At 47.1% G+C, this 26011-nt stretch overlaps 1 protein-coding gene across 1 annotated transcript in view; it reads right to left on the bottom strand.

Moving 5' to 3' along the window:
• cabcoco1 (ciliary associated calcium binding coiled-coil 1) overlaps positions 1 to 14441 on the bottom strand; it is a 78105-nt gene extending 63664 nt beyond the window's left edge. Inside the window, exons 1-2 of the mRNA XM_078413240.1 lie at positions 14334 to 14441; positions 5945 to 6051 (exon numbers count right to left, since the gene is read on the bottom strand). Of these exons, the coding sequence (XP_078269366.1) occupies positions 5945 to 6051; positions 14334 to 14441 (215 nt within the window). The remainder of the gene's footprint in view (positions 1 to 5944; positions 6052 to 14333) is intronic.
• Between the last annotated feature and the right edge of the window lie 11570 nt (positions 14442 to 26011).

Here is a 26011-nt window from a genome sequence, read left to right as displayed (position 1 = left end):
GTTCACACGTGACCTCGCTGGCCAATCTGAGGGTTCGACGACCTGGACCATTCTCTATGGTCGCTACATGACCCCCCCCAGAACCCGAGGTACGGAACCTAGCAGGGAGCCGGATTTCGCGACCATAACGAGTACGGAGAGGGACAGCCTGAACCACAGGAGCCGGGGGTTCCGGACTTGGAGGAACTGCCGGAACGGGGGGTCCTGGAGGAACTGTCGGAACGGGGGGTCCTGGAGGAACTGCCGGAACGGGGGGTCCTGGACTGAGCGGAACTAACGGAGGTCGGCCTCTCCTAGGGGTTTGACCGACCAGGACTGGTTGATCCGGATCCAAGTGTGCAGGTTTGAGCCGGGACACCGAGACGAGCTCACTCTTGCCGCACATGTCTAAGGTGAAGGTAGCCGTTCCCTTATGCAAAACCCGGAACGGCCCTTGATAGACCCTCTGCAACGGGGCGCGATGGGAATCTTTTCGCAGAAAAACAAACTCACAGTCCTTCAGGGAAGGCGGTTCATGTACCATGGGACACCCATGACGTGAAGTCGGGACTGGAGCCAGGGAGCCCACCCGTTCCCGGAGAGATGCTAACACTGATGGGACTGTAGGCAGCTGGTCTGAAGGGTCCGGAAACAAGTCTCCGGGTACTCGAAGTGTCGAGCCATATACTAGCGCCGCGGACGACGCACCGAGATCTAGCTTAGGAGCAGTCCGGATGCCCAAAAGAACCCAGGGGAGCTGGTCTACCCAGTCCGGGCCTTCAAGCCTTGCACTGAGGGACGCCTTAAGTTGACGGTGGAACCTTTCTACAAGTCCATTTGCCTGGGGGTGATATGCAGTAGTGGGTTGTAACTTGGAACCGTACAGTTCTGCGAGCGCGGCCCAGAGGGACGAAGTGAACTGCGGCCCCCTGTCAGTGGTAATAACTGCCGGGACCCCGAAACGAGCTACCCAATGGAGGGCCAAAGTCCTGGCACAAGACGCTGACGAAATATCAGACAATGGGAAAGCCTCTGGCCACCGGGTGAACCGATCCACCACCGTGAGGAGGTGGGTGTAGCCCCGGGAGGAAGGCAAAGGCCCGACTAAATCCACGTGGATGTGGAAAAAACGAACTGCTGGGACCTCGAAATCCTGTACGGGGGGCTGGACATGGCGCTGGACATGGCGCTGGACTTTAGCGGTCTGACAGGGAACGCAGGAACGCGCCCAACCCGCTACCTGTTTCCGTAGGCCATGCCAGACAAACCGAGCTGCTACCAAAGCAGAGGTGGAGCGGATGGACGGGTGCGCCAGCCCATGAATGGCATCGAAAACCCGGCGCTGAAGGGAGGGCGGTACTACCGGCCTGGGACGGGGAAGAGAAACATCGCACCAGACTTTTGTGCCTTCCGACCCGCAGGCTACCTGAGCCAACTTCAATCCCGAAGTGGTGGACTGGTATGCCGAAGCGGTATCCGCTAGAAGCTGTGCTTCGCAAGCTCCTGGGGATCCACCTCGCAGTCCACCGCCGAAATAGGGGAAAAAGCAGGTCTAGACAGAGCGTCAGCAACGGCATTAAGCTTCCCCGCGACATGACGGACATCGGTGGTAAATTCGGAGATAGCAGTCAGGTGCCGCTGCTGGCGGGCCGACCATGGGTCAGACAATTTGAAAAATGCAAATGTTAATGGTTTGTGGTCCGTAAAGGCCACAAATGGGCGGCCCTCAAGGAAGTACCTGAAATGACGAACAGCTAAATAGAGGGCCAGAAGCTCTCGGTCAAATGCGCTATACTTCAGCTCAGCCGAATTTAGTTGCCGGCTGAAAAACGCCAAAGGCTGCCAACGGCCACTGACCTGCTGCTCCAAGACCCCGCCCACCGCCACGTCAGAGGCGTCAACCGTCAGGGCCGTGGGGGCGGAGGGGCTCGGATGGACCAACATGGTGGCGTCTGCCAAGGCTGCCTTAGCTGCTGTAAAAGCCGACTCTGCGGCCGGGGACCATATCAACTCTACCGGTTTTCCCGCAAGGCACTGGAAAAGCGGGCGCATGACCCGCGCAGCTGCTGGAACGAACCTATGGTAGAAATTAACCATGCCTACGAACTCCTGTAGTCCTTTTACTGTGGTGGGCCTGGGAAATGCCCGGATAGCCTCCACCTTCTCGAGCAAAGGGGAGGCGCCGGCAGGGGTAATTCTGTGCCCTAGAAAATCAAGAGAAGGGAGGCCGAATTGACACTTGGAGGGTTGGATAATGAGCCCGTGGTCTTGGAGCCGCTGGAACACAGTCCGCAAGTGGACCTGGTGTTCCTGCACTGAGGGGCTGGCGACCAGGATGTCATCTAAATAAATAAACAAAAAGGGTAAACCCCGGCCCACACGGTCCATCAGTCGTTGGAAAGCCTGTGCCGCGTTCTTTAAACCGAAAGGCATACGCAACCATTCAAACAACCCGAACGGAGTAATCGTTGCAGTTTTCTGTATGTCCTCCGGTCGCACCGGAATCTGGTGGTATCCTCGCACCAAATCGATTTTGGAGAACACCACCGCTCCTTCCAGCCCAGACGAAAAGTCCTGTAGGTGCGGTATGGGGTAGCGATCAGCCGTGGTGACAGCATTGAGACGCCGATAATCGCCACATGGTCTCCACCCCCCAGATGCCTTGGAGACCATATGCAACGGCGAGGCCCACGGGCTGTCGGACTGACGGACAATTCCCATTTCCTCCATCTTCCTAAATTCCGCCCGTGCCACCACCAGTTTGTCTGGCGGTAGTCTCCTGGCCCGAGCGAAAACGGGAGGGCCTTCGGTGCGGATGTGATGGACCACGCCGTGCTTGGCCGAAGGCGTGTCAAAATGTTGGATGAGCAGCTCTGGAAACTCCGCCAGGATCTCAGCATACGAGTCAGGGGCCGCGACGACGGCCTGGACAGTAGGGCTGGGCGGGGAGGCGATTGTCGGAGCGACGGGCTCCTCTCCGGCGGAGGGTCGGAGGTCGTTACCGCGGACATCAGGGACCAGTGAAAAAGCCCAGAGAAAATCTGCGCCCAGGATCGCTTGTCTGACGTCGGCTATGATGAATGGCCATTCGTACGTGCGGAGGCCTAACACAAGGGACATCTTCCGTATACCGAAAGTGCGAATGGGGCTGCCATTAACCGCGATGAGGGTGGGACCTGTCTTACCCGTTCTGGTTTCGAGGTCGGTCGGCGGCACTATACTGACGATGGCTCCCGTGTCCACCAAAAATTCTGTGTCCGTGAATCGATCATGGACGTAGAGGCGTCGGTTCTGGCCAATCGTAACTGCCCCTATGTACGATCGGCCGAGGCATTTCCTGCGAAGGTACAAGGTGAGCGGCAGTTGCGGGATTCGCTACCCCATCGTAGGTGATAATAGCACCAGCCGCGCTTGTGCGGATCTTTTTGGCGGGCTTTCGGAGAAATGGCGGGAGACGCGGCGCCATCTTGATGTCGCTGTGGCGTGGTCACTGATGTCGAGACCTTGTTGATCGAACCGCTTGCCTTGTTTTTAGCCGCTATGAGCGCGTCCGCTTTCGCTGCATATGCTTCGGGGTCCTTAAAAGAACAATCCGTGAGCAGCAGTCGGACATCCTCAGGAAGCTTCTCTCGGAATGCCTGTTCGAACATAAGGCAATCCGTATGCTCACCGGCTAGCATCATCATTTCGGACATGAGAACGGAAGGCCGTCGATCTCCGAGATCCGGTAGGTGCAGAAGTCTTGCAGCGCAATCATGCCTATTAAACCCGAAGGTTCGCAGTAACACTTTCTTCATGGCCTCGTACTTGTTTTCCGCAGGCGGATTAACGATGAACCGCATCACGCGTGTGGTCGTCTCCGGTGATAGAGCGCTGACGAGGTAGTAATACATCGTGGAGTCGTCCGATATCTTCCTTATATGAAATTGAGCTTCGGTGTGGACAAACCAAGATTGCGGTGAATGTGTCCAAAACAACGGAAGGTGAACGCTTACCGCGCTTAACTCCGGTGTGCCAGGCGCGGCAATCAACAACGAGGCGTCGTGTCCCTGCATAGTCGGTGATCGTCCAGATCACGTCGGGGTCACCAATATGGCGAGTCTGAAAACTTGTTGGTTGTAGAAGAAGTTTATTGCAGCCGCAATATTCGAATACAGAGTTAAACAACAAGGTAAAGGACAACCATCAAAAACTTACTGTCTTCTTCGAAGACTTCGCCGAACTGAACATTTCGGGCGCCAAAAGCGCACATGACCACGCTGGCCAATCAGCGATGTCGCTCCCTGGACCAATCCCCATGGTCGCGTTCACACGTGACCTCGCTGGCCAATCTGAGGGTTCGACGACCTGGACCATTCTCTATGGTCGCTACAGTGGCACAGTTCCACTGTCCAGCAATCCAGGTTCATTCCAGACTTCATATGTGGAGTACATGTTCCCCCTGTGATATGTGGCATTCCTCTGCATAATCCGGTTTTCTCACACATTGCAAAGACATAAGATTGGTAGGTTAGATAGACATGAAGTGCTGGAGCAACTCAGCGGGTCAGACAGCATCTCCGGAGAAAAAGGATGGGTGACGTTTTGGGTTGGGAGCCTTCTTCAGACTACCCACTCTCTTTTCTCCAGAGATGCTGCCTGACCCGCTGAGTTACTCCAGCACTTTGTGTTTATCTTTGGTATAAACCTGCATCTGCCGTTCCTTGGTTTTACTCTGGATTGGTAGATTAATTGGCCCCTGGAGTTACTCCTAATGTGTTGGTGTGTCACAGACTCTGAGGGGAGTTGGTGGGAATGTGGGAAAATAAACAGGTTAGTGTAAGATTAAGTCAATGGATGCTTGATGGTTTGTGTGGACTCAGTTTGGCTTCCATGCTTTGTCTCTTTATGATGCTAAGACAAATCACTTCTGGTCCATTATTCATCAGAGAAGTCCAGGTAAGATGTGTTCTCTCTGAAGATTCTCTGAGAGTATAATCTTTGTAGATGTCCAAATTGCTTTCTTCTGTCCTAAGACTCACAGGCTTCTCCAAATACTAACCATGTAATTCAGTAGTGTAGTACTGTTAGTGGTCATAGAGCTATACAACACGGAAACAGGCTCTATTTACATTTAAAAGAATGTTACAGCATGTTATTTTGCAGAGGAGGTATTTCTTGCGATAAAAGTTTGTTTGAGGAAATCAGCTGGAGTTCTGATTTTATTGGCATTTGCATAGGGTAGCTCAATGGCACAGCTGATAGAGCTGCTCCTTCCTAAGACCCAAAAGAGAGAGATGATAACTCTCTTTACCTCTTAGGATGGGATCAGAGGATCAGGGGAAACTTTTGGTGAGATGATCAATAGTGAAGAGTATTTGAACTCTGAATGATTAGGGTTAAAGACTTAAACTGGAGGAGAATGGATGCCTTAGACTTTCCAGCAGCTCAAAATAACACCAATGCAAGTCTCGATCCTATAGTATGACTTACTTCGGTATTCCTGTGGCCTTGGTATAAGTGTTAGCTTTTGTGCAAATGATATCAAACTAATATTGTACACCATATGACATTGATATACAAGCAAACAGTCCCTGTTCTCCAGCACAGTATCCGCAAAGAAGAGCTACATCGATTTTAACTTGTGATCTTTTGCTGCAAGATGAAAATGGCCATCCAAGCAATGTTTGGTATCTCTGCTCTGTAGCCTGTGGTGACTTATCCAATATGACCCTAAAATTCAATTTTGACTTCTCCTGTATTAGCTTTACAAATTCCATTTTTACAGGCCATACCAAGGGACACAACTAAGTCGTTTCACAGCTGGGATTTGCAATGAGGGCTGTGTGAGAACGTTGGATAAATACACTCTCACAAACCTTCTAAATAAATTGTTCTTTTCAGTAACATTTGCAAAATGATGGTACTATTGAACCCAAAATAATTCAATTAGTTTAAGATGCTCCTTACTCTACCTATTACTTACTTCTGAGCCAAATCCACTGTTAATGGTACAAGGTCAGACATCTGGGATGAGGAAATAAATTTCCAGGCCAGTGGGTTTTCTTTTTCCTTTGGGGTGACCTCTTCGTTCTATTTAATAAACAGAAATATGACTTTCAGTAAATCTCTAATGATTCACTACAATGGTGGATTCATTGATGATAAATATGGATTCCAAGTCAACACTGGATGTTCCTTTACTTTCACTCAGTTTTCTCTCTGGAACTTCTTACTTTGCCTTTCCCTCATGAAAAATGTGCCTACGCACAGCTAAATGCAAATTATCTGACTACAGAGATAATGCAGGGATAATGTTCAGGGCTCTTATTATCACAATAACAATAATAATCACCTAAAATCTAGAATTATTTCACTCTCAAACAAAACTCATTGGGTTTAATTGTAGTACCTACTGTAAATGCCATCATGATTTCTACATAGCTATTGCTGGTCTGGCACTGAGCCAAAGACTTCCTGATAATGTATTGAGCCATGATGCCAGCTCATGTTTTCTTCATTTGACACAATATAAAATTGCAGATATTTACTGTGCAAAAGGAGGCTATTCCTCCCATCTAGTCTCTATTGTACATTTGCTAATCCCACTATTATACTCTCACCCCACTGCTTCTGTAGGAAACAAAACTGCAGATGCTGGTTTAAATCGAAGGTAGACACAAAATGCTGGAGTAACTCAACGGGTCAGGCAGCATCTCTGGAGAGAAGGAATGGGTGACGTTTCGGGTCGAGACCCTTCTTCAGACTGATGCCAGGGGAGGAGGCGGGCCAAAGATAGGATGTAGTCGGAGCTAAACTCTCGTCGAAGGGAGGAGGGGAACTTCTTCAAAGTAGACATACCGAGAGGAGAATTCGCAGTGAGGCGGCAAGATGTGTAGGAAAAAAAAATCTGTTGTTGCTGCTAAATACTCATTCTACTACTTGCATGTTAAAGCTTGTGCAAACTGAATAGATTTGTTCTTATCATAATTATAGTAGTCTTTACAATTCAGGTTATAAATTTATAACATGCATGAATTAAATGTAGTAAGTACACAATAGTGGAGATTTAATCATCAATTATTTAGTTCACTAAGTAATCATGGTGAATGATAAAGGAAACTTTTGTGAATATGATATTGAGGAAAAAATCATTAAAATAAAATGTAAGCAACATAATATCAAAAATGAAAAAAAAAATTAGATGGTATAAGTTTAGAAAAATTATATATATATTTCCTTACTTCAAGTACCTCAATGTGTACTAACGTAATATTTTACGGTTGCCAAATAAAAATGTGCACCCTCCATTGCAAACATAGCAAACTTCACCAAACAAAAAACTGAGCTGACCTGCTTGACAAAGTTGATCACACACCACAGTCTATTAAAATCAGAAAGAAAAAAAATGGCCAAAGATATTGGGCTGTAACAGGGATTTTTTTTTGTAAGATTAATAAGAAATAAATGTACTTTTCAGAATACTGTCAAGATGTTCCCCATAAGATTTATATTTGTTTAAAAATAGGATAGTATGAATACCAAAGTAATGGTTGATTAAACAGATAATTATTAACACTATCAGAAATAAAGCCAAGTATCTTGAGACGCAATGTCATTGGGGTACTGTATGAAAGGACATTAAAATAAAGGAAGAGGCAGAGAGAATAAGACAATGGAAAAGGAAAGAAGGGGAGAAGAGGTGTGAGGAGAGTGGAGGAAGACTAAGACTTGGGGTGAATGATGCGTATTTTCACGGGGAATAGAACAGTGGATAGAGGTAAGAGGACACCAGTAATATCTAGCTTGAGTTCTGTAATTATTAAATGAACATGTACTTTTGTTTTCAGCTGTTTCCTGCTTGATGGATTTTGGGCTGCCCGGAGCTGAGCACCATGTTTTCAGGAACTTATATCCTGGGAAGTTTGTCGTTGACAAGTTGACAACTCCATCCCTTGAATTGTTACATTAATTGTCTGTTGGTTGTGAGTGAATCAAAATATGACCTCACCAGGCAGCGGCTATTTGGCCCTTTCTCTACATGTTGCCTTCAAGTTATAACTTACTGAAAATATATATTTTGAAACTATTCTGATACACCTGGAGCTTTTTAACCAGAGTAAATGAGTGCAAACAAAGTAATCGTGTTTAAACTTTATTATTCACTTGATGAGCTCTACCTGGAACACTGTACCTAAGACTGGGCACCACAAATTGGAATGTAAAGACCAAGGTGATGTACTGGAATGGTAATGTCCGAAAGATCAGTAACCAAAGAACGCAGATTTAAATAGTCAAATAATCTGTGTGAAATGTGTGAGGATTTTGTTTTTAAACAAAGTAAGTTCTTATGTTGCGGAATGTATTGCCTAAATAAGTGGTGACTTACGGATGATTTTCAAAAGAGAATTGGATGAATATATGAGAAAGAAGTACAAGACAATTGCATGAGAAAGGTAGCACATTGAACCTAATTGGATATATTTTTAAAGACCCAGCACTAGTTAAATGGTCTCTTTCCTCAGCTGTCAATGGATAAATAGAAAACTTCAACGGAGTTCATAGAATCTCTTTTTAATACAAGAAAATACATGTTTCAATGGTAAATTTCTACTGCTCCTCTGGCAGGAATCTTGTCATGCAAAGGTATGTTCTGTAATTTTATGTCCTGCAAGCAACAACTCTGTCACATCATATCATAATATCAATAATCATAATAAGGTCAAATTTCATAATAATTTTCCTGTAATTTAGTTAGGCTGAGCCAAAAGCATTCTTAACCTTAGTGCTTCTCATATGACACTCAGTTATGAATTCACAGGCACTATTTGGTACCAGTCACTATATAGACAACACAAAAACTTGCAGCTAACGGCAGCGGCTGACTAGCAGTCTGTCCGTCTTTTTTTTGTTGAGTGTCGGTGTTGGGATGATTTTTATATATATTTTTTTGGTTGTGTATGTGTGGGAGGGGGTGGTGGTGTGTGGGGGGTGGGTGTGGGTGGGGAACTTTTCTCTTCCTCACGGCGCGGGGTGCGGCTCGGCTGCGGGGCCTAACATCCCCCGGTGCGGCTCGGCCGCTGGACTTTACATCCCGGTGCGGCTTGGCCGCTGGACTTTACATCCCGGTGCGGCTTGGCCGCTGGACTTTACATCCCGGTGCGGCTTGGCCGCTGGACTTACATCGCCCAGTGCAGCTCGGCTGCGGGGCTTAACACCGCCCGGTGCAACTCGGCTGCGGGACTTTACATCGCCCGGTGCAGCTCGGCTGCGGGGCTTAACACCGCCCGGTGCAGCTCGGCTGCGGGGCTTAACACCGCCCGGTGCAACTCGGCTGCGGGACTTAACACCGCCCGGTGCGGCTCAGCTGCGGGACTTTTCACCGCTGGTGCGGCTCGGCTGCGGGACTTAACACCGCCCGGTGCGGCTCGGCTGCGGGACTTTTCACCGCTGGTGCAGCTCGACCACGGGACTTAGCTGCGCAAGGCTTGGTCGCGGGCCTTTCATCGCCCGGTTCGGCCGCGAGACGTTTCAGCGCCCGGTGCGGGGACTGTGCGGGTCGGTCGGGGACGAGCTGTCTGTCCGTGGGCGTGGGGAAGAGAGGGGAAGTTTTGTTGCCTCCATCACAGTGAGGGGGTGTTTGGAGTCACTGTGATGGACATTTGTGTTGGGGTTATGTGTCTTGTGTTCTTTTTTTTTTCTATGACTGCTATGTAGTTTCGTTCGGTACTTCGGTACCGAACGACAAATAAAGCTCTGTTATACCTGTTATACCTGTTATACCTGTTATGATATACATCATAACTCGACTCTGCTCAACTGGTGCTCTCTTTTATACTACTCCCCCAATACAAACAATGGCAATTAGTTCAAAACATTCACTCTGCACTTGATTTACCTCCATGATTTTGTTTAATCCGCCGACCAAACTCCCATAGTAACATCCTCCAAAAAACAGCCAGCCTGACCAGAATGTGTCTCAATACTCCAAGAAACCAATTCCACATTCTCCCAATAGCTTTGAGTTTACGCATCTGGAGCAGCCTTTGCTAACAGATTTAGGATGGATCAACAACAACCGAAGTGATCTTTACATATGTGCCCTGCATGTTCAACTTTTTGTAGCTCTGGCAAAAGACAGAGAATGATGTTTGTGTTAAGGTTATCTCTTCACCAAATTTAGAAGCAGTAATAAGAAGATAGTGAACTCAGCAAATAGACAAATGTCATTTGGTTCTGTTCAATAAATAAATAGTCATATATCTGCAGCTGCTTTGAATTACTGAGATTACTTCCCATTCTAACATACTGAGTAAATAAAATCATAAAAGTAAATTCTTTATGCAACCTTGTGCAGTATAGAAGTCATATGCCAGGAGACGTTGAAATTTATAATTGAAACGTATTTTCTTGCAGTAAAAAAGAGATTCTATTAACTCTGTTGATCTTTTCTATTTGTGCACTGACACCTGAGGAAAGAGGTCATTTATCCCATTGAATCACTGCTGGGTCTTTGAAAAAACTATCCAATTAGCTTCAATTTGCCACCTTTCCCATGCAATTGTCCTGCAATTTCTTCCATTTCAAATATTTACCCAATTCTCTTTTCATATGTTAAAATATTCTCATGACTCACTCCTTTATCTCAAGGAGTACCTTGTTTTTTTGTTAGCTTGCTTTCAAGCAGTAGCAACTTGAATCGAAGATGGATTCTTTTTTTAGAAGAAGCGTACTCCTATCAAACCTTTTCATCAGGCACAAATTATTTCACGTATTTCAAAATTTTAAAATAAGTGTGTATTTCTCCCTCCGGGCACTGTACTAACACTCTAATTAAAGTTATTGTATGAACAAATTGATCCAATTATTATTTCTTTGGACCTGCTTTATAGTTTTTACTTTAATATTAAAGAGATATTTCTGGTTTTTGTACTGCTGTTAGAGAACCTAATCTTCAACGGAATTAAGAAGATTTTCCCATGTTATCGATCTCGTATTGATTTTATATGTAGGCACACTGCAAGCATTAAGCATTATCTATTGGTGGGAGTAAGACCACGTATTAAAAGCAAAGCCAATTGCCTGTTGTTGGGGGCATGTCAAACCTACGGAGCCTTCTAAGGAAGTAAGGGCATTGGTGTGCTTTCTTGGCCATTGCTTCGATATGGCTGGTCCAGGACAGGTTGCTGGTGATATTTGCAAGTTTCCTAGGAACTTGCAGCTTCCAACCATCTCTACTAAGGTGCCGTAAATGTATACCAGGTTATGTGTACCATTTCACATCCTGAGGTTGATCACAGTCTCCTTTGTCTTGCTGACAGTGAGGGAAAGGTTGTTGTCTTGGCACCAGGTTACGAGGTTCTGAATCTCCTTCCTCTACTCTGTCTCATCATTATTTGAGAGCTCGGAAAGGTATGGGGTCAGAAAAGAGAGTAAGGGGTATGAAAGGGAGGGTTCAGGGTGTGGGACATGGTTGGGAGGGAGGTGGAAGAGTAGTGCTTGGGGGTAGGGTTGAACAAAAGGTCAGACAAAGGTGGGGGGGGGCGGGAATCATGGTGAGAATGGAAGCAGGGCAAGAAGGAGAAAACCTAGGCTGAACGTTATGAACCTGGAACCGGGCAGGGGAGTGTGGAGGTCCGGGCAGAAAATTGGAAGCCTGGGCTGGCTGGAATGGCTATGGAATTGTACATATTAAAGTTCACCATATGGTTTTAAAATTATCGTAGCATTCAGCAATTTATGGTAGCTTTGGTAGGCATTTTTTGGATATTCTGAAAATTGGCCATTGTTAACTGATCCAAGCAACTAAAAAAACTTAGGATGTTCAGCATTGTGAAGTGTAATGCTAATAGATTAAGGTGCTATTATATTGAATAGAAATTGGTGCATTGGAGCCAGAAGAGACTGGATCACTTCCTGCAATTGACTAAAGGCTAGTCTTTTAATTAAGACAGACCATCTTGAGATAAGTAAAAACAACTTTAGTTCTTTAGAAGAGTCTGGAGGAATCTATACATCAGTATTGCGTTGATGGTTAACCAGATCTTGGTCCCTGATCTTGCCAGGGCGGTGAGGGTGAGGGAGGGGAGGGTGAGGATGAGGATGCAGAGGGTGAAGGTGGGAAGGGTGAGGAAGATCAGGGCAGGAAGGGTGAGAATGGGGATGATGAGGGTGAGGGTGGGGATAGAAACATAGAAAATAGGTGCAGGAGTAGGCCATGCGGCCCTTCGAGCCAGCACCACCATTCAATTTGATCATGGCTGATCATCCAGAATCAGTACCCCGTTCCTGCTTTCTCCCTATATCCATTGATTCTGTTAGCCCTAAGAGCTATATCTAACTCTCTTTTGTTAACATCAACTGGATGGTGAGGGTGGAGTGGGTGAGGGTGGGGATGATGATGTGGGGATGGTGAGGGTGGAGCTGAGAGTGGGGATGATGAGGGTGGGGATGATGAGGGTGGGGATGATGAGGGTGGGGATGGTGAGGGTGGGGATGGTGAGGGTGGGGATGGTGAGGGTGGGGGTGGGAATGGTGAGGGTGGGGATGGTGAGGGTGGAGTGGGTGAGGGTGGAGATGGTGGGGATGGGGATGGTGAGGGTGGAGGTGAGGGTGCTGAGGGTGGAGGTGAGGATGGAGTGGGTGAGGGTGGGGATGGTGCAGGTGAGGGTGGAGTGGGTGATGGTGAGGGTGGGGGTGATGAGGGTAGGGACGGTGAGGGTGAGGGTGGAGGTGAGGATGGAGTGGGTGTGGGTGAGGGTGAGGATGGAGTGGGTGAGGGTGAGGATGGAGTGGGTGAGGGTGGGGATGGTGAGGGTGAGGGTCGAGTTGAGGATGGAGTGGGTGAGGGTGGGGATGGTGAGGATGGGGATGATGACGTGGGGATGGTGAGGGTGGAGCTGAGAATGGGGATGGTGAGGGTGGGGATGGTGAGGGTGAGGGTGGAGGTGAGGGTGCTGAGGGTGAGGGTGATGAGGGTAGGGACGGTGAGGGTGAGGGTGGAGGTGAGGATGGAGTGGGTGAGGGTGGGGATGGTGAGGGTGGGGATGATGGGGATGGTGAGGGTACAGAGGGTGAGGGTGGAGGTGAGGATAGAGTGGGTGAGGATGAGGGTGGGGATGGTGAGGGTGAGGGTGCTGAGGGTGAGGATGGAGTGGGTGAGGGTGGGGATGGTGAGGGTGAAGGTGGAGTTGAGGATGGAGTGGGTGAGGGTGGGGATGGTGTGAGTGGGGATGGTGAGGGTGCAGAGGGTGAGGGTGAGGATGATGGGGATGGTGAGGGTGCAGAGGGTGAGGGTGGAGGTGAGGATAGAGTGGGTGAGGGTGAGGGTGGGGATGGTGAGAGTGAGGGTGCTGAGGGTGAGGGTGGAGGTGAGGATGAAGTGGGTGAGGGTGGAGATGGTGAGGGTGAGGGTGGAGTTGAGGATGGAGGGTGGAGATGAGGATGGTGAGGGTGGAGGTGAGGGTGCTGAGGATGGAGGTGAGGGTGAAGTGGATGAGGGTGGAGTGGGTGGGGATGGGGATGGGGATGGGGATGGTGAGGGTGGAGGTGAGGATGGTGGGTGGGGATGGAGTGGGTGAGGGTGGGGATGGGGATGGTGGGTGGGGATGCAGTGGGTGAGGGTGGGGATGGTGAGGGTGCTGAGGGTGGAGGTGAGGATGGAGTGGGTGAGAGTGAGGATGGAGTGGGTGAGGGTGGAGTGGGTGGAGGTGAGGATGGAGTGGGTGAGAGTGAGGATGGAGTGGGTGAGGGTGCTGAGGGTGGAGGTAAGGATGGGGGTGATGAGGGTGGGGACGGTGAGGGTGAGGGTGGAGGTAAGGACGAAGTGGGTGAGGATGGAGTGGGTGAGGGTGGGGATGGGGATGGGGATGGTGAGGGTGGAGGTGAGGATGGTGGGTGGGGATGGAGTGGGTGAGGGTGGGGATGGGGATGGGGATGGTGAGGGTGGAGGTGAGGATGGTGGGTGGGGATGGAGTGGGTGAGGGTGGGGATGGGGATGGTGGGTGGGGATGCAGTGGGTGAGGGTGGGGATGGTGAGGGTGCTGAGGGTGGAGGTGAGGATGGAGTGGGTGAGAGTGGGGATGGAGTGGGTGAGGGTGGAGTGGGTGGAGGTGAGGATGGGGGTGATGAGGGTGGGGACGGTGAGGGTGAGGGTGGAGGTGAGGACGAAGTGGGTGAGGATGGAGTGGGTGAGGGTGGGGATGGTGAGGGTGGGGATGGTGAGGGTGGAGTGGGTGGTGAGGGTGGGGATGGAGTGCGTGAGGGTGCTGAGGGTGAGGGTGGAGGAGTGGGTGAGGGTGGGCATGGTGGGGATGGGGATGGAGGTCTCCACTGCCTGCTCAAGGACTCTCATTGCCACAGACCCATTTCCCTACCGAATTGCTGCCGGTCAGCGTCTTGTCGGGGCCTCTGCGGGACGAGTGCGGGTCGATCTGCGACCTCCGGCTCTTCAGTCGCGTCGCCGCCATGTCTGGGGTCACCATGGAGACGGGCCGGGCCGGGCGCGCAGCCGCAGAGGCGACCGGCGAGGCGCGGGCCACTCGCCTGCAATGTTGCTCCCGGGACAATGCCTGCACTGTACTCCACTCCACTGCACTCCACTCCACTCCACTGCACTGCACTGCACTCACTGCACTCCACTCACTGCACTCCACTCCACTCCACTGCACTCACTGCACTCCACTCACTGCACTCCACTCACTGCACTCCACTCCACTCCACTGCACTCACTGCACTCCACTCACTGCACTCCACTCACTGCACTCCACTCCACTCCACTCCACTGCACTGCACTCCACTCACTGCACTCCACTCACTGCATTCCACTCACTGCACTCCACTCCACTCCACTGCACTCACTGCACTGCACTTCACCACCTGTGATCTGCCTCAACTATAGTTGCACTTTGGGGCAAATCCAGCAGCAGATATTTTCACTTTTACTCCGTTTCAATGCAAAAAATAAAAAGGCTCGTGCCTGATACTAAGCATTGCCCACCACGTGGAATAGGTTTTAAGATTACGTGAACTTGGTGGCAAACTTTTTTTAAAGTTGTCTGAAGAACTGGATAATGTTGGCACCGTAGCACTTTGTGAACTGCTTTAACTATTCTGTAGTTTGAGAACGTCCAGAAGTAGATATTTTCACTTTTAATCCGTTTCAATGCAAAAACGGTGTGTGCCTGTTTCTAAGGATTGCGTCACCATGGGATAGGTTTTAAGATTATGTGAACTTGGTGGCAAACTTTTGTAAAGTTTTCTGAAGAACTCAGTTAAAGGGTTAGCGTAATTCCTGACGCAACGGCCTGGAAAGTAAAATATATCTCTCGACCAAATGCTGGCAGGTGGGACTAGTGTAGCTCAGACATGTTGGCCAGTGTGGGCAAGTTGGGCCAAAGAGCCTGTTTTCATACTGTATCACCCTATGACTGTATGACTCTTTTAATCGTATCCTTGTAGTGAAGCTATAGTCTTCCTCTTGGCCTTCGGCATTGGGGACCCCTGTATAATACATCTTTGGGGATGCGTCCATTTTCCATCCTGTGTACATGTCCAAGCCGGTGGAGCCGCTTCTGCTTGAGGATGGCAGGGATGCTATGCATGTCGGTCAGCGAGAGACAAGATTCAATGGTGATTTTGTCCTGCCAAAACTCCCGGACGTGATGAAGACAGCGGAAATGAAAATTATTCAGTTTCCATTCTTGACGTCGTCCAAGCTTCACTGCTGTACAGTAACCTCCTCAAGACGCACGCTTTGTGGACAGTTATCTTGGCCTTGATTATGAGTTTCCGTTTCTTCCATGCCTACTTTGTTCGCCTCCCAAAGGTGGTTGCTGCCTTTCCTATACATGAATTAATTTCCTTAATCCAGAGAAAGAATCTTTGCAGATCCAAAGTAGGTGAATTTGTTGACTGTTTCCAACAGAGTGGTATTTAGTGTAATTTTAGGAGGTGGGTGGGTGGGGTGTTGGGGGGGCGGGGGGGGGGGGGGGGGATGCCCCAACCCATGATAACAGTCTTAATGCTGATTGTTTATTGGTATTCGTTGCAAGCCTGAGACAGTTGATCTATCAAGCCCTTCTGTTGGGGCAACGAGTGCAGCAGCAGCAGCACACAGGAGTCCCCAGACAAACATAGATACACGGGTAACAACAACATCCTTGCTAATCAAGAGGAGGAGAGAGAGAGAAAGGGAACCATGCATCAGTTAGCGTTGTGCCAGTGTGAGGAAGAATACTGGAATCCACCATTAAAGGCCTGGGCACGGCGAAAATCAAAGTAATATTAATAATAATAATAATAATAATGCATTACATTTATATAGCGCTTTTCAAACACTCAAAGACGCTTTACAGGGATTACTAGAACATAGAGAAGAAAATAAATAGATAAATAAGTAAACGAACAGAAAAAGGAGACAGAAGGTGAGGTGACGGTCAGTGGTTGAAGGCAGTGCTGAACAGGTGAGACTTCAGTGATGTTTTGAATGTGGTGAGTGAGGAGGAGTCTCTGACGGTTTGGGGTAGTGAGTTCCAGAGGGTGGGAGCAGCGATGGAGAAAGCCCTGTCCCCCCAGGATCTGAGTTTGGTCCGGATGGGGGGGGACAGGAGGTTGGCAGCAGCAGAGCGGAGCGTGCAGGTGGGAGTGTGCCTGTGGAGGAGGTCAGTCAGGTAGGATGGGGCCAGGTTATGGAGGGCTTTGTAGGTCATGAGGAGGATTTTGAACTGGATTCTCTGGGGGGAATTGAGAATAATCCAAACAAAGCTAATGAAGGGAACTGCATTTAACAAATCTGTGGGTAGTATCTTGAGTTTGCATGAAGTGGGGCTGATAAAACTGCTCCAGAGAATTTACAAAAAATATTTGATAAACTGTCGCAAAGAGGTTCGCATTTAACATTGGGCTCCTGGGATTGTGTAGATGACAGTTGGTAATCAGCGTGCTAATCCATGTGTGTGAGTTCCCCTTTTGTATGTGAAGTGAGAAAGAGAGAGTGAGAAAGATAGAGAATGTCACAAGCCGTCCCTCCCTCCCCCCCCGTCGAAAATAGGTGCAGGAGGAGGCCATTCGGCTCTTTGAGCCAGTACCGCCATTCAATATGATCATGGCTGATCATCCAAAATCAGTACCCCATTCCTGCTTTCTCCCCATATCCCTTGATTCCATTAGCCCTAAAATGCTAGATTATTTGTGTGGAACAGCAGACAATGCAGAAGACCCACAGCGCCAACTGTTATGGTTAGGTGTTGACCTTGGGTACTGTCTGTGTGGGGTTTGCATGCTCTCCCTATGACCCATGTAATCTTCTGCTGCACCAGTTTCCACCCCGATCTCAAACATGTGGATGGGAGTTCATGGGCATGTGAGGGAGGACAGTTACAAGAAAATGAGTGAGGGAGTGGGAACGGCTCTCATTGCTCTAAGATTCAGCATAGACTTCATTAGCTGAAGGGACTTTGTATATGAAAATCAAAAAAGAACTGCAGCTGCTGAAAACCTGGAAAGAAAAAACTAAAATGCGAGAAATACTCGGTAGGTAATGCAGCATATGTGGAAAGAGAAACAGTACACATTTTGGGTGTGTAACCCTTCATCAGAACTGGGAAGGAGAGATGCAAGTTAGTTTTCAGTAGGAGAAAGGGTAGGGAGAGTTGTTTAAGAAAAAGGAATGTGTGATCGGGCAGTTCTGATGAAAGGTAGTCGACCCAATATTTCTCTTTCCACAAATGCTGTATTACCTGCTGATTTTTTGCTGTTTTTGACCACCTCGTACATTGTCAAAATATATGAACAAATATAAAATATGTGAAATTGGGCGTTGAAGCCAATGAGTGAGGACAATGTCTGCTTGTTGACTGAGGAGAGCATTCCTCTATGTTGACATCCAAAGAGGTACACATAACAAAGGCAAATGGGGAACTGGACTGGGACGTTATTGTGTGTCTCCAAAGGCAGGAAGACAACTTATGTGAGGTTGAAGTAAGCAGGTAGCATATGACACCACATTTCTAAGCTTTGAAATGGTACCCCATTGCCAAGTCTAGGATAGTAATATGCAAAATGAAACTGTGGTCCTCGTGCAGAGAAATTCAACATATACTTCTCTCCAGTCTAAAAAAGAGACTGCTTTTCAGCTGTAGAAAGCTCTGTGCTTTACATTAACATTCATTCAACAGTGACCTTCTCTAGACATGGCATTTGCAAACATCGTGGTTAAGATTATGAAGCGATTTATTGTGTCAGCAATCTTTTCTGGGTCACTTTTCATATCGTGGGAAGTGCTGACTGTGGTCTTTCGGGTTTACCTCTGTACTGCGCCTAAAGTTGGATTTAGCTAGGTTTCTCAGCATTGGAATACACCTAGGCTATGGACTCCAATAGAGTTTAGTTTGGTTTTTAGTTTCGAGGTACAGCACGGAAACAGGCCCTTCTGCCCACCGAGTCCAGCGATCCCCGCACATTAACACCATCCTATACACACTAGTGACAATTTTACACTTATACCAAGCCAATTTACCCACCAACGTGTGCATCTTTTAGTGTGGGAGGAAACCGAAGATCTCGGAGGAAACCCACGCGGTCACGGGGAGAACATACAAACTCCGTACAGACAGCACCCGTAGTCGGGATTGAACCTGGGTCTCCGGCGCTGCAAGCGCTGTAAGACAGCAACTCTACCGCAGCGCCACCGTACTGCCTACGCGATAGTGTGAGTTTTTATAGATTTCCCAAGTGTCAGGCTGGGAAAGCTGCCTGCTGACCTGATCCCTGCGTAAACCTGACACAAGTACAGCTGTTCAATCAAATGGGAGAAATTAGAATCCAGAGGCAGAACACTGTTTCACTTCATTGAGATGGTTTCAATGTTTTGGTTTTCAAGAGGGCCTTTTTAATAATTTAAAGAATCTGTAATTTTTTTGTATGATTTGTGATTTCTGACAGATGGCAAATGATTTTAAGTGTATTTGACAAGTCTTCACAAACTTTCAATAACAATAATAGATTTGAGGATTGGTGAGCCGAAGGCTGGGACCTCACCAGCAATCAAAATCTCTCTGTGACTTCAGCTAGTTGCACTCCACCAGGTCATAGTGCTTCGTGCTGGGCCCCTGATGAAAGACTGCCTCTGGAAGAGAGAGTATGGCCCTAGGCTAGGCAGAATTCTTTAATAACGAGACACTTTTATATAATAACATCTGGCCCGGGCTTACAACACATTTGTTGCTTTATTTCACCCTGTACAAAGTTCATTACTTTCTCATCCAGCAAGACAAGAAGGTTTTTAAAAAAGAGCTGGAAAACAGTCTGAAGAAGGGTCTCGACCCGAAACGTCACTCATTCCTTCTCTCCTGAGATGCTGCCTGACCTGCTGAGTTACTCCAGCATTTTGTGAATAAATACCTTCACTCACTGATCCTCGTTTCTCTGCAATAACCATATGAATGTTTTCGATAACTTTTGCATCCATAACTTTTGGAATAGATTGGATTGATTGCCTACCTTGCCTGGATCATGGTGAGTCCAGTGTTTTATTGTCATATCTCCCAGGTAGCACGGTAGCGCAGCGGTAGAGTTGCTGCTTTACAGCGAATGCAGCGCCGGAGACACAGGTTCGATCCTGACTACGGGTGCTGCACTGTAAGGAGTTTGTACGTTCTCCCCGTGACCTGCGTGGGTTTTCTCCGAGATCTTCGGTTTCCTCCCACACTCCAAAGACGTACAGGTATGTAGGTTAATTGGCTGGGTAAATGTAAAAATTGTCCCTAGTGGGTGTAGGATAGTGTTAATGTACGGGGATCACTGGGCGGCACGGACTTGGAGGGCCGAAAAGGCCTGTTTCCGGCTGTAGATATATGATATGATATGATATGATACTTGCAGCAACACAACCGAATATGTAAACATAGTACACTGTAAACAATATAATAAATGAGAGGAAAAAAAAGTTATGTGTATATATATTTATACATTACTCACAAATACACATATATATTGATCACATATATATAGATCAAATAAGCTCTGTTACTGTTTGTTTTTTGTATGTACATATGTGTGCACGTGTATATATGTATAATATACATACACACACATGTACACACAAAAAACAAACAGTGATAGTGTAATAATAACAATAATAGTCTATGTAGTTCAGAGCTTATTTGAGATTGTAGTGTTTAATAGCCGAATGGTTGTAGGGAAGAAGCTGTTCCCGAACCTGTACATTGCAGTTTTCAGGCTCCTGTACCTTCTTCCCAAAGGCAGGGGTGAAATGAGTGTGTGGCCAGGGTGGTGTGGGTGCGTTAGTAATTCACTTTGCTGTTAGGTATCATTATGCGTGTTCTACCATCTAATTACTTCTCTTATTTGACTGTGCAGGTGTAAATGGCCTTGGGGGTTTCTTTTGTATCAAGTATAATAATAATAATAATAATAATATTCATTTATTGTCATTGCAACGAGTACAACGAAATTAAAAAATAGCCAATCCTGACGGTGCGTACAAACATATATGCAATAAATGCAAAAACAAATAAATACATAAATACAATTATATTAAGTACAAGATTTTTTAACGGTGTTGCCTAGTGCAAAGGTAGTGTTCAGTTCTCGTATGGCCCTGGGGTAAAAACTGTTCTTAAGTCTGTTTGTTCGGGATTTGATCGACCTGAAACGTCGACCAGAGGGCAGATGAACAAACAGACGGTGGCCGGGGTGGGATGGATCTTTTATTATTTTGCCTGCTCTACTGAGGCAGCGTAGGCTGAACAGGTGCTCCAGGGAGGGCAGTGAGCAGCCGATGATCTTCTGGGCCGTCGTGATGACCCTCTGAAGGGCCTTCCTGTCCTTTTCTGAGCAGCTGGCATACCATGTGGTTATACAGTATGCCAGCACACTCTCGATGGAGCAGCGATAGAAGGACAACATGAGCTTCTCCTGCAGGTTGGTTTTCCTGAGGATCCTCAGGAAGTGGAGTCTCTGCTGTGCCTTCTTTACTGTGGTGATGGTGTTGGTAGACCAGGTAAGATCCTCTGCGATGTGCGTACCCAGGAACCTGAAAGCGGGTACCCTTTCCACACAGACCCCATTGATGTAGAGTGGGTCGTATTCTACACTGGTTTTTCTAAAGTCAATTATAAGTTCCTTTGTTTTGGAGGAGTTCAGGACCAGATTGTTCACTGAACACCATGCTGCCAGCCTTTGGATTTCATCCCTATAGGCTGTCTCATCTCCTCCTGAGATGAGTCCAACCACAGTCGTGTCATCCGCGAACTTGATGATGGTGTTGGTGGGATGGGTGGGGGCGCAGTCGTGAGTGTAGAGGGAGTAAAGGATGGGGCTCAACACACAGCCCTGTGGTGAGCCGGTGCTCAGTGTAATGGTGGAGGAGAGGTGAGGGCCTATTTTGACGGTCTGGGGGCGGTTGGTCAGGAAGTCCTTGATCCATTGGCAGATGGTTTGGGAAAATCCAAGGTCGGAAAGTTTGGTGACCAGTCTGCTCGGGATGACCGTGTTAAAGGCAGAGCTGAAGTCGAGGAAGAGCATCCTCACATAGCTCCCCTGGTGTTCAAGGTGGGTCAGTGCAGTGTGAAGAGCAGTGTCGATGGCATCCCCTGTAGACCTATTTGCTCTGTAGGCAAACTGGTGTGGGTCGAAGGTGGGTGGGAGGCTGGCTTTGATGTGCTGCAGGACCAGTCTCTCGAAGCACTTTGTGATGACCGGTGTGAGTGCTACCGGACGGTAGTCGTTAAGACCGCTGATGACAGACTTTTTCGGCAGTGGGATGATTGTGGCGGACTTCAGGCAGGGAGGGATGGTGGATTTTAAAAGGGACAGGTTGAAGATTTTTGTGAAGACCTCAGATAATTGGTCTGCACATTCCCTCAGCACTCTGCCCGTCACACCATCGGGGCCTGCAGCTTTCCTGGGATTCACTGCTCTGAGCACGCGCTTAACATCATACTCCTGCACAGTGAAGGTGTTGCTGTCAGGTGCTGGAGAGGGTGTTATGTCTGCCACTGTAGCTTTCACCTCGAAACGAGCAAAGAAACAGTTAAGTTCCTCTGCCAGCGAGGCGTCGCCGTCGGCAGTCGTGCGGTTGCTGGTCTTGTAGTTGGTGATGTGCTGGATGCCTTGCCATACCCGCCGTGGGTCATTGTTGGTAAAGTGGTCCTCAATCTTCCTCTTGTAGGACGCTTTGGCATCCTTGATGCCTCTCTTCAGGTTGGTTCTAGCAGCACTGTATAGAGCTCTATCACTAGACCTGAAGGCGGTGTTACGGTCCTTGAGGAGAGACCTGACATCCTTTGTCATCCAGGGTTTCTGATTGGGATACAACCGGATGCGTTTGTCGACGGTGACATTGTCAACACAGTTTTGGATGTAGCAAAGTACAGTTGATGTGTACTCCTCCAAGTCCTGATCCTCAAAAATATCCCAGTTGGTCCTTTCGAAGCAATCCTGCAGCTGCGAGGAAGCTCCTTCAGGCCATGTCTTAACAGTCTTTATGGTGACTGGAGCTTTCCTCCTGAGTGGGGTGTATGCTGGAGTTAGGAATATGGACAGGTGATCTGACTGCCCCAGGTGTGGTAGTGGTGCTGACCTGAAACCCTTCTTAATATTTGAGTAAACCTTGTCTAGTGTGTTTTTCCCCCTGGTAGCACATCTTATGTGTTGTTCAAGTTTCGGGAGAACTGACTTTAGGTCTGCATGATTGAAGTCCCCGGCTATGATGTGGGCTGCTTCTGGATATGTGCTCTGTTGTGAGTTTATTGCACCGAGCAGGTAGCCTAAAGCTGTGCTAGCGTTAGCATTCGGTGGGATGTAGACTGCTGTGACAGAAGTTCACAATTGTGAAGTAGATGTCAATAGACAATAGACAATAGGTGCAGGAGGAGGCCATTTGGCCCTTCGAGCCAGCACCACCATTCAATGTGATCATGGCTGATCATTCTCAATCAGTACCCCGTTCCTGCCTCCTCTCCATACCCCCTGACTCCACTATCCTTAAGAGCTCTATCTAGCTCTCTCTTGAATGCATTCAGAGAACTGGCCTCCACTGCCTTCTGAGGCAGAGAATTCCACAGATTCACAACTCTCTGACTGAAAAAGTTTTTCCTCATCTCCGTTCTAAATGACCTACCCCTGTTGTAAGTGTTGTAACACTATTAGAATGGCTTAGCTGGTGGCAAGGGTAGTTCTGGAGTCTTCTCTTCCTTTTACCTCTTTAATTGCCCATTGTCATTCATGATTAAGTGCGGCATATCTGCAACGTTTTGAGCTGTGGCTCAGAATTTCCCCCTCCCAGGATATACTGAGTTTGATTAGATTGGGGATGATCTGCACCAGTCGTGCAAATTGGAAGTAGCTTTCTGTGGGAACAGTGTCAATTATGTTTGAACCCATTTCATGCATCTAGCATTAATAAGATTCTCCACCTAAATATTGACCATCTTTTAAGAATAATTTTCCGATCATTAATTTTGCAAATAATTTATTGCACATGATTCATTCTTCAAACCTAAGCCATGAGTTATATTAAATGCCACTTTTTTTTGCTGTTTGGGTTTTTAAGTCCTTATATAAATAGCTTTATTACTGTTTCACTATGAGAAAACAATCTGCTTTGGTGAAATTTGAGCCTACCACGATCTCTGCCATGTTTTTTTACACAGCGTTATAGCAATGGAAGCGTGCCAATCTATTTTAGTGAACAAGGTCCAATGCTTCAAAAGAGCAATCCAACATCAATATTAATATTTTATTCCAATTTAATTTTTAACTTGAGCCCTCACTGGACAGGGATGATGGTTATTGCATCAAATACTTATTAACTAATGTAAAGTGAACATGATATCCATAAAAGAGAGTGGAAAGTCCCAATTACTTGAATATGCATGAGAACTTATGGCATCAAAACCATTTTATATGTAGTTGTTTCCTCTTTCTCAAGGGACAGAAAATAATTCAATGTAATCAGGAAAGTTTGAATGGGCAACGTTTGGCTCCAATCATTAATAATTGAAAGACCTGGATAGCACAGAGATTTTTAGAAATTGGCAGTCGAAATGCTCAAGATAATCTGGGACACAGCCTTTTCAACTTGCCAGTTTTTATGGGGTGACTAGACCAGGTGGACCCATTGGGCCCAAACCTCTCCTGCATTGGTGCAGCACCCTCTCCCCCCCCTCCCCTCCTTCCTCCCCCTTCCCCTCCCCCCCTACCTCCCCCTCCCCCCTACCTCCCCCTACCTCCCCCTCCCCCCCAACTCCCCCTCCCCCTCCCCCCTACCTCCCCCTCACCCTTCCCCTTTCCCTCCCTCCCACTCCATCCTCCTCAACCTATATCCTCCCCCTCCCCACCTCCCTCCACCCACTCCCTCCCCCCTCCCTCCCCCCTTCCTCCCTAGGAGATAGATTTAAACTTTAAAATGTGAATAACTTAAAAAATATAACGCCGATTTCAATGAAACTTCTTCCATTAGCACCAAAGGGACGACGGTGAGTAAGGTGGGCCTAAAATTGGCACACTATCGTGCACTGTTTTGGCTGTAGTTCAGGAACAAATAAACAAACAAACGAGAGTTTTAGTATATAGATAAGGAAAGAATGTCAAAGTAATTAGTTACGTTTGATCTAGCCTTTTCTCATGTCCATCTCTCAGATCTCCCACTCATGCCAATTCTAAACTCAGCTTGCCTGGAGACTCACCTTCTACTCCTTAAACTGTTTCCACTAAAATCATAACCACCCACATTCCCTTCCAGGTCCCCATATAATCTAATATTTTGAACATTCTCTCTATTCAGGCATAATCCTCCTCTCCTTTAAATCATCCATCAAAATCCATCTCCTTAAAATAATCAGGATCCTCTCCATCCCGATAAACTACTACCCCCAGCTCCAACCTTTATGACTCCAAATTGTGTGCGCTACCTCACATATCCATCTTATCCATAATCCTTCTTGGAAATTGAGATGGCAATTTTAGCTGCTCCCAAAGTACCGAGATAACTCTTGTTCGGTCCACTTACTAAAACTTGTAATTTTGACCATGACCCTCCTTGAAACTCCTTGTCCCTTCTGCTACTTTTGGTACATTTGAGCCAAATTAATATGATACCTTTTTACCATTATCATGTATCCCTTGTCATACACTGTAAATGGCTTGATTGTAATCATGTTTTGTCTTTCTGTTGACGCGCAACAAAAGCTTTTCACTGTACCTTTGTACACATTTTTCACACCTTACCCTTCCATATCTCTCGTTTCCCTCTCCCCTTAATCTCAGTCTAAAGAAGTGTTTCGACCCGAAATGTCACCCATTCCTTCTCTCCAGAGATGTTGCCTGTCCCGCTGAGTTACTCCAGCTTTTTGTGTCTATTTTCGGTTTAAACCAGCATCGGCAGTTCCTTCCTACACATTTTGTTTGCAGAAAGTATAGTTCTCTTTGGCCAGTTTTGGTCAGTACTCCACAAGGATATGATTCTTAAATGTGGTTATCAGATGAATCACAGTCTAGTCGTTCTGCTGATTTATGAAAAAAGCCTGGAACGTGGGGTTTATGTTTGTTATGAAAAATAAATATGGCTCAAGATTCTTTCACAATAACTATCAGCTACAAACAACTTTGTAGCAATTCCTGGCAAATCAATGCGGAGGAATGCATTTAAAAGTTCTATTATAAATATTCAGAATGATTGGTCAAGGGGAAATTTCAGCATGGGAAGCTGGAAATAAATCCTGCTAGTTCAAATGAATCATCAAATTATTTATATATCAAGATAATATGACAGTGTGGGATGTGTTCAATACACAGAAGCATGGAAACATTTAAAATGGTACCTTGGGTGTCAGGAAGGCTTTGGAATGCTAGCCTTTTCAGTAAAGGCTTTGAATATAGAAGTTGGGACGTTATGTTTCAGTTTTACAAAATGTCGATAAGGTCGCATTTGCAGAATTGTAATTGTACTTGTAATTAATTAATTAATTAATTAATTAATTGATCTATGTTTCTATGTTTCTATTAGCCAAGTATGTAAAAACACAAGGAA

The sequence above is a fragment of the Rhinoraja longicauda genome, chromosome 16, assembly GCF_053455715.1.
Source record: "Rhinoraja longicauda isolate Sanriku21f chromosome 16, sRhiLon1.1, whole genome shotgun sequence".
NCBI lineage: Eukaryota > Metazoa > Chordata > Chondrichthyes > Rajiformes > Arhynchobatidae > Rhinoraja > Rhinoraja longicauda.
This window is presented reverse-complemented; position numbering and strand designations above follow the sequence as displayed.